At 45.5% G+C, this 9,361-nt stretch overlaps 1 protein-coding gene across 1 annotated transcript in view; it reads left to right on the top strand.

Moving 5' to 3' along the window:
* LOC311270676 (glutamate dehydrogenase, mitochondrial-like) overlaps positions 1-9,183 on the top strand; it is an 18,080-nt gene extending 8,897 nt beyond the window's left edge. Inside the window, exons 4-13 of the mRNA XM_084375739.1 lie at positions 676-739; positions 1,679-1,773; positions 4,886-5,065; positions 6,494-6,631; positions 6,893-7,030; positions 7,197-7,277; positions 7,474-7,597; positions 7,809-7,900; positions 7,995-8,057; positions 8,286-9,183. Coding sequence (XP_084231865.1) covers positions 676-739; positions 1,679-1,773; positions 4,886-5,065; positions 6,494-6,631; positions 6,893-7,030; positions 7,197-7,277; positions 7,474-7,597; positions 7,809-7,900; positions 7,995-8,057; positions 8,286-8,405 — 1,095 coding nt within the window. The 3' untranslated portion in view covers positions 8,406-9,183. The remainder of the gene's footprint in view (positions 1-675; positions 740-1,678; positions 1,774-4,885; positions 5,066-6,493; positions 6,632-6,892; positions 7,031-7,196; positions 7,278-7,473; positions 7,598-7,808; positions 7,901-7,994; positions 8,058-8,285) is intronic.
* Positions 9,184-9,361: the final 178 nt, after the last annotated feature.

Here is a 9,361-nt window from a genome sequence, read left to right as displayed (position 1 = left end):
GGGAGCGCCACAGTGTTTAAGTTAACTGTGAGGATGAGAGATTAATCGGGAAAGGAAAGATTTGTTGGTTAGTTGCAGCTGAACCCAAAGAAAATACTGAAGATGTTCTGATCCAACATTTGTTATTTAAATAGCTGATGAGCAGGAGGAGCAGGAGCAGGAGGAGCACAGGGTCTCTCTGCTGCAATACTTGAAATAATAACCGCAGAATGTTCCTTTGACTGCTGATAACACTGTTGTCTCAACACGACCGCCCCTCCACACACACGCACACACACACACACACTGACACACACACACACACACACACACACACACACACACACTGACAGGAAACGCTGAGCCATCAACTGGCAGAGAGACACCAGGATTCACTCTCTCTCTAAATGTTTGTTTGACCTTCACTCCTCTCTTTTTTTTCTCGGCTGTATAACACGTGCAGCTCTGAGGCCTGCTGACCTGTGACCTGTGACCTGTGACATGAAGGAGTTCCAGGAACTAGATTAAACACAGACTGATGGAAGCTGTCAGATCAGTCAGACATCTTCAGTCTCTGCAGGTCTCAGCTGAAGTCTGTTTCAGAGCATGAACATGCTGCTGGATCTCCGACACCAACAGGCCTGTAAACACCACAGTGTGAAGATGTTTTTAACTGAGTGTTTTCTGTGTTTTCAGGACAACGAGCTGGAGAAAATCACCAGGAGGTTCACCATCGAGCTCGCCAAGAAAGGATTCATCGGTGAGTGAACGACTCAACTACAACAGGACAAACACTGTCGCTGTTCTTCAGACGAGAGGAGGAGTGAAGACTTCTTCTTGTTCTTTGTGATGAGAAGAAATGAATGAATGCTCCAATGTTCAGCAGAGACTTTTAACTGGACTACCCCAAAAAATCATTGATCAGAGATCTGAATCTTTAAATCAGCCACGAGGCTAAATAATCAGTTGACGGCTCTGATCGTCTCACAGCAGCACTGCAGCGTGAAACGTGCCAACAGTTCAGATAAAGACGTTTATTATGAACTGAAACTGTGGAACAACCTGAAGCGTCTGTGGATCAGACTGTTCAATAATTCAGTTATTTCATTTATTTTATCTTGAATATGTGAATTTGTTTGAATGTGTTTATAGAAGAGGATGTAGAGAGCGACCTCACACAGATTTAACCTGCAAACCTTTGAGATTCACGTTTTCACCTTTACACTTTTAGAGACGTGGTCGAACATCATGTTTAAAATGAAGTGTTTCTCAAACTGTCTGTGACTTGAAGCCTCGTGTGTAAATTCAGACATTATTGTTTGAGTTGGCTGCCGTGTTGTCGGGCTTCACCAGTGTAACCGATCGTTTTGTGCTCGTTTGTGACATACATGTTCACGGTGTTCACATGTATGTCACAAACGATCAGCGGTGGACACGGATGTGAGACTGAAGACTGCTTCACTGCTGTCTCAGAAAAAGCAGAACTGTTCTCCCCGTTAGGGTCCAAACAGAGACGGTGACGAGTGAGTCAACTGTCACATAATGTTGAAGTGGGCCGATGTTGGAGATGTTGGGATGTCAGGTGGTCCGTGAGGTTTTTTCTTCCTCTTTCTGTTGGTTAAGATGTTCTTCACAGTTTTAGACTGGACTGTAAAGTCAGTGAGTTGTGTTGTTGATGTGTGTCTCTGTGGTTCTGCAGGGCCCGGTATCGATGTTCCTGCTCCGGACATGAGCACCGGGGAGAGGGAGATGTCCTGGATCGCCGACACCTTCGCCACCACCATGGGACACTACGTGAGTCTGACCTCTGAGTGTTGATACAGACGACATTATGCTGATGAGGAGGGACTTTTAAAACAACGAGCAGAGGAAACATTCAGGAGGAAGCTGCAGCCTGTCGGACTCTGAGTTCAGAACAACGTAGAGTTCTTCTTCAGGTTCACAGCCACACGTTTAAAAAGCAGATGAACTCCCAGACGTAACGATGTCAAATGAGATTAAATAAATAAAAACAGATTTTAAAGAGGAGTCTGAGGAGGTCTGCTGTCGTGGATGTTGGTTCCTCTGTAATCAGGGAACTGTTCTGTAACTCCTGCGTGAGACGAAGGAGGAAGTTTGTGGCTTCAAAATAAAAGTTTGTTTTGCTTTTGTTTTGGTGTCAGTTGCCCATCAGTGTAAAAATAAACCTGCTGCAAGCATGTTGAAATCTCTGCAGCCTCAACAGACCAGACGCTACACCGAGCCCAGGGTGGTTGCCGTGGTACACAGGAAGTGCCTTCATGCTGCAGTTGACTTCCTGTCTGCCCGTTGACTTCCTGTCTGCCCGTTGACTTCCTGTGTTTGGTGCCAGTGTTTATGATCCACATGCTGGCTGACAGCTGGTGGATGATGCAGGTCAGATCAGAGGGGAAGCTTCAGTTTGTGGTGAAGCTGCATTGATCAGTGACAGTTAAACTTTGGATGTTCTGGTTCCGCTCAGCAGCTGTGGTTCTGTGTTATGAAGCTCTCTGAGTAGTCGATATTGAGGTACCCGTAGATACTGATGGACCTGTAGATGCTGATGGACCTGTAGATAGTGATGGACCTGTAGATAGTGATGTACCTGTAGATACTGATGGACCTGTAGATAGTGATGGACCTGTAGATAGTGATGGACCTGTAGATGCTGATGGACCTGTAGATAGTGATGGACCTGTAGATAGTGATGTACCTGTAGATACTGATGGACCTGTAGATAGTGATGTACCTGTAGATAGTGATGGACCTGTAGATACTGATGTACCTGTAGATAGTGATGGACCTGTAGATAGTGATGGACCTGTAGATAGTGATGTACCTGTAGATAGTGATGGACCTGTAGATACTGATGTACCTGTAGATACTGATGGACCTGTAGATAGTGATGGACCTGTAGATGCTGATGGACCTGTAGATGCTGATGGACCTGTAGATAGTGATGTACCTGTAGATACTGATGTACCTGTAGATGCTGATGGACATGTAGATAGTGATGGACCTGTAGATACTGATGGACCTGTAGATGCTGATGGACCTGTAGATAGTGATGGACCTGTAGATAGTGATGGACCTGTAGATGCTGGTGGACCTGTAGATGCTGATGGACCTGTAGATAGTGATGTACCTGTAGATACTGATGGACCTGTAGATGCTGATGGACATGTAGATAGTGATGGACCTGTAGATACTGATGGACCTGTAGATGCTGATGGACATGTAGATAGTGATGGACCTGTAGATGCTGGTGGACCTGTAGATGCTGATGGACCTGTAGATAGTGATGTACCTGTAGATACTGATGTACCTGTAGATGCTGATGGACCTGTAGATAGTGATGGACCTGTAGATGCTGATGGACCTGTAGATAGTGATGGACCTGTAGATAGTGATGTACCTGTAGATGCTGATGGACCTGTAGATAGTGATGGACCTGTAGATAGTGATGTACCTGTAGATGCTGGTGGACCTGTAGATAGTGATGGACCTGTAGATGCTGGTGGACCTGTAGATGCTGATGGACCTGTAGATAGTGATGGACCTGTAGATACTGATGTACCTGTAGATACTGATGTACCTGTAGATGCTGATGGACCTGTAGATAGTGATGGACCTGTAGATGCTGGTGGACCTGTAGATAGTGATGGACCTGTAGATACTGATGGACCTGTAGATAGTGATGTACCTGTAGATAGTGATGGACCTGTAGATAGTGATGGACCTGTAGATACTGATGTACCTGTAGATGCTGATGGACCTGTAGATAGTGATGGACCTGTAGATGCTGATGGACCTGTAGATACTGATGTACCTGTAGATACTGATGTACCTGTAGATGCTGATGGACCTGTAGATAGTGATGGACCTGTAGATACTGATGTACCTGTAGATACTGATGTACCTGTAGATGCTGATGGACCTGTAGATACTGATGTACCTGTAGATGCTGATGGACCTGTAGATACTGATGGACCTGTAGATGCTGGTGGACCTGTAGATGCTGATGTACCTGTAGATGCTGGTGGACCTGTAGATGCCTGTAGATAGTGAGCTCAGGACAGCAGTGAAGTCTTTGTGTGTGTTTGCTTCTCATGTTGAATCACAGCTGCTGTTGTTGGTTGTCGCAGACTGACCCTCTCACTCTTCTGACTCGGGGACTGGTGTCTAAGGTAAACACCTCTTTACACCTGCAGGTGTGGGTTCATGCTTGGAAACACTGGTCTGATCTGAGCCCCTGGGTTTGTCTGTGGGAAACCCTGTAGCTTGTCCTGTCGAGGAGTGTTGTGTCTGTCTCTACCTGGGCTCTTCCACTTCTCTTTTCTGTGCCTCCTCGTCTCCTCGTCTCCTCGTCTCCTCCGTCCTCCTGCCTGTGACCCAGAAATCGTTCTCATTGTGTCGTCTTGAAAGATGTCTCAGTTCATAAAATGCTCCTCGAGGACAGAGGAGGCTTTTCAGAGGAGCTACAAGCGAGGAGGCACAGCTGGATCGTTTTTTTCAGCACCTTTGACAAAAAGAGGTGACGCACAGCTGACGCTCTCCTGCCCCACTCTCTTTTTACCTTGATGGTATTTATGTCACATTATGCTGCGTCATGAGCTGCATTAAAGTTACGTCAAGTCATGAAGACTGTTCTGCTCATCTGACAGAGGTCATAAACTAGACTTTAACACAACGATGGACAGATGATGCAGCTGGACTGGTTGGTGGCATCTTACAACCACCAGCCGATAAACCTGCTTCAGAAAGACGTTTAACCAGTCGAAGTGTCTGCAGCCATGACAGATTAGTCTCTGTGTTTCTAACCCGCTTTAAATGTTTTATAAAACGTAGAAACATCCTCCTGATGTTCTTTACGTTCACCTCTCTGTGTGTCTGTCTCTGTTTCCTTCAGGACATTAACGCTCACGCCTGCGTCACCGGGAAACCCATCAGTCAGGGAGGAATCCACGGAAGGATCTCCGCCACCGGCCGAGGAGTTTTCCACGGCATCGAGAACTTCATCAACGAGGCGGCCTACATGAGCCAGCTGGGGATGTGCCCTGGCTTCCAGGACAAGACCTTCATCATCCAGGTGTGCTCCGTCCTCTTCATCACCTGGAGGACAGAAAATTATTTAGACCACCCCAAAAAAAAATATATTTAAACCTGGAAAGCGAATTTTTATTTTACTTTTCTGTTCAAGAAGTTAGGACTGCAGCTGACACTTGTTCCTCTATTGATCATTTGTTTTATAAAGTATCCGAAAATACAGATCACAATATCCTGACTTCATGTAACAACCCCCAAAATATCCAATTTACTGGAGACCAGAAAAGGCAGAAAATTGTCACCTTTGTGAAGTGAACGCAAAGGAACTTAAAAGAAAAGGGTTATTAATCCAGCGGTCCGAGCAGACACTCGTCTGTTCAGGACTTCAGTCGTCTGTAAACACACGAGCAGACTGAGGCTAGTTTGGACCCACAGTGAATGAAACTCCCTCTTTTCTTCACTCTTTCCATCCATCAGTCCTCATGTGACCCCAAATCCTCCGTGGTGAGTCAACAGTGACTCATCCGAAGTTTCCCTCCAGTTTTAGAAGTTAAATTACAGTCGGAGCCACAACAAACAGACCTCAGGGTTTTAATTACAACATACTTTGAGCTTATTGGTTTCCTCACTGAGAGACGGACCGACTGTGATATAATGCTAATATAAAAATGATGTTACTGAGAAGACAGACCGTCTGCTAACAAAGAGCTATTGAGCAACATGACCCTCCGATTACAGCGTCAAACACCCTGACATGAAGCTCAGTGTTCAAACTGAGTCTCCACTGATTCAATATGTAATAAACCAGTCTGCAGTCATGTGAGCACAGCGGTGCTGTGAGCTAAATGCTAACAGACTCACAGTGACAATGCTAACATGCTGATGTTTAGCAGGTGTAACGTTCAACATGTTCATTATTTTAGCTCAATGTGTTCGCATGCTAACGTTAGCTAATTAGAGGTAAACACAGCTGAGGCTGATGGGAATGTCAGTTTTGAAATTATTTGGTCATAAACCAACGAAGATCTGCAGCAATTAATCAATTAGGTGATAAATTAAATAAGGTTGCAACTATTTTTCATACTTTTTGACGTCTTACATTAAAAAATGACAAAACTCTGCTCAGACTTTCTCCAACGTGAGGTTCTCTTGTTATTTCTCTTTGACTTCACACTGAGTGAATATTTAACTCTGAAGGACTGTGGTGTGTATGTCTCAGTGTTTTCTGATGTGTTATACAACAAACGATTGATCGATCAATCAATAAGATGATTGACACACTGTTATTTACAGCCCTAATCCAAAGAAAGTATTGATGAAGAGAAACATGTCATCTCAATCCACCTGATATTTCTTGAGATATTTAAAAAGAAAGAAATGAAATAAATATAAATAAATAAATATGATGCTCATGGTGGCGCTAGAGTTAAGTTGAGGAGGAGATTAATGTGTCCTCTGTTGTGTCTTGCAGGGTTTTGGTAACGTGGGTCTCCACTCGATGCGTTACCTTCACCGTTTTGGGGCGAAGTGTGTCGGAGTCGGAGAAATGGACGGAAGCATCTGGAACCCCAAAGGCATCGACCCCAAAGAGCTGGAGGACTACAAACTGGTCAGTACTGGTGACAGATCAATAAACAGACCGCAGACTGGTCAGTACTGGTGAAGGACCAGTCCACCACCTGCTGGAGGAACAGTGTTACTACAGATCAGTCTCAGTTGACTTTCAAAGTAAAAGTTCTTATCGTGTTTAATCGTCTTTGATTTGGCCTTTTAATTGTTCTTCTTTCACTCTGAGATCAATAACACACTCAGTCAGTCAGTCAATCAATCGATTCAAACAATCGAACGAATGTTTATTTTCCGTCTCCAGGCCAACGGGACCATCGTGGGTTTCCCTGACGCGACGCCGTACGAAGGAAGCATCCTGGAGGCCGACTGTGACATCCTGATCCCCGCCGCCAGCGAGAAACAGCTGACCAAGAGCAACGCACACAAGATCAAGGCCAAGGTGACACGCACACACACACACACACACACACACACACACACACACACACACACTTGTTTCCTGTAAACTTTACCATGACTGTCTGCTGTTTTCCCATCATGCCTCAGTAAACTGACCCGGTGTGTGTGTGTGTGTGTGTGTGTGTGTGTGTGTGTGTGTGTGTCAGATCATCGCTGAGGGAGCGAACGGTCCGACCACGCCTGAAGCCGACCGCATCTTCCTGGAGAGAAACGTCATGGTGATCCCGGTCAGTCGACTGAACACTTTCTCTGTCTGCCGTTAAAACGATCAAATGTCAAAGGGACTTCTGCATTACGCTCTTTATAACTTTAAGTTTCTGTTTTATTCTGCTCCTCCTCTCCTCGTTTCCTCTTCTCCTTCTTTCCTCTCCTCTCTCGTCTTTCTGTTTCCTCGTGTCCTTGTCTCCTCCCTCCTTGCCTCAGGACATGTACCTGAACGCCGGCGGTGTGACTGTTTCCTACTTCGAGTGGTTGAAGAATCTGAACCACGTCAGTTACGGTCGACTCACCTTTAAATATGAGCGAGACTCCAACTATCACCTGCTCAGTGAGTGTAGACCCGCCCACCTCATTAACATGTGTTGTGGTTGCTATAGTAACACAAGTGGTCTCATAGAGTTTAGTGAATGATTGAAAACAGGTGAAACGTTAAGTTCTGATCCAATTAGTCAGTTCATCTCTATCCTGATTCATTTATTGTCTTGTCCTTCATCATCATCGTCATCATCGTCATCATCGTCATCATCGTCTCTCTTCAGTGTCGGTTCAGGAGAGTTTAGAGAGGAAGTTTGGGAAACATGGAGGCGCCATTCCCATCGTCCCCACCTCTGAGTTCCAGGCCAGAGTCGCTGTGAGTGCACACACATAATACTACAACTTCTTCTTCTGCTTCTACTACTCTTTCTTCTTCTTCGGTGGTGTTTTAAACGTGTGTTTTGTTGCAGGGAGCGTCTGAGAAGGACATTGTTCACTCAGGTCTGGCCTTCACCATGGAGCGCTCTGCCAGGGTAACACACACACACACACACACACACACACACACTCCATCATCATCATCATCATCATCATCATTTATTTAATGTGTCTGTGTGAACAGAAGGCACAGACTGTCCACACCACAAAATAAACTCTCCTCCTTCTTCTTCTTCTTCTTCTTCTTCCTCCCTCCTCCTCCTCCTCCTTCCTCCTCCTCCTCCCTCCTCCCTCCTTCCTCCTCCCTCCTCCCTCTCATGCAGCAAATCATGCGGACAGCCAACAGGTACAACCTGGGTCTGGACCTGAGGACGGCGGCGTACGTCAACGCCATCGAGAAGGTGTTCCAGGTTTACAACGAGGCCGGCCTCATCTTCACATAGACACACCTCCGCCTGTCTGTCAGTCTGTCACCTGTCTGTCTGCCTGTTACCTGTCTGTCACCTGTCTGTCTGCCTGTTACCTGTCTGTTACCTGTGTGTGTGTGTGTGTGTGTGTGTGTGTGTGTGTGTGTGTGTGTGTGTGTGTGCGCGTGGTGCAGGACGTGTCTCAGTGTTTACAGCCTGTCTCTCAGCAGCAGCAGAGTGAATGAACAGTCTGATTTTGTCTCTCTGTGTTTCATTCCTTCAACTCGTCTGTTTACCTTCTTCTTCTTCTTCTCTTGAGAGATGTAACTCCTCCACGGAGACTTCCTGTTCTCAGCTTTAATGAATCACCGCCGTGCTGCTTTACAAACATATCAACCAAATATATCTGCAGAGATGATAGAAATAGAGATAAAAAGCCTTAATGCTGCACACTTTGCTTTTCACTGTTGGCCTGCAGACACTATGTGGACAAAACTATGTGGACGCAGTTCAGAGTGATCTGGTTCTGTTTCTCCTGTTCTGGACTCGAGCTGAACCGATCAGTCGATTCATTGATTAGACGATTACAAACACTAAAGTCTGAGAGCGATGTCTTCGTTGTGTCCACACACTTCTGTCCACACGGTGTCTCCATGTTTGTCTCCAGGTCGGGAGCTTGTACAGATTGATCTTGTGTTATTATGATGCAGTGACCTCGTGCCTCAGGACTTTAGCTTTAATATTTCTGCTTTTAGAGCGTCGACTCACTTTATTAAAGGAGCATTCTGCTGTTTTTGTCTGTTTTGATCCCAAACCATCATCAGACTTTGCACTGACTCTCTTCAGCTCAGACAGCCGATGGTTTCACTTCTTTTCTATAAAAATCTACTTCGTAAAGACTTGAAACTGTCTGAAGAGGGAGCCGATCCATCGGGCCGGGAACTTTTGATAAAAACACTTTGAATGGAAATCAGTGGCTGTAAATGTAAAAC

The sequence above is a fragment of the Pagrus pagrus genome (genome assembly GCF_965226575.1).
Source record: "Pagrus pagrus genome assembly, chromosome: 15".
NCBI lineage: Eukaryota > Metazoa > Chordata > Actinopteri > Spariformes > Sparidae > Pagrus > Pagrus pagrus.
The sequence above is the reverse complement of the archived record's forward strand: the minus strand, read 5'-3'. Positions and strand labels throughout refer to the sequence as shown.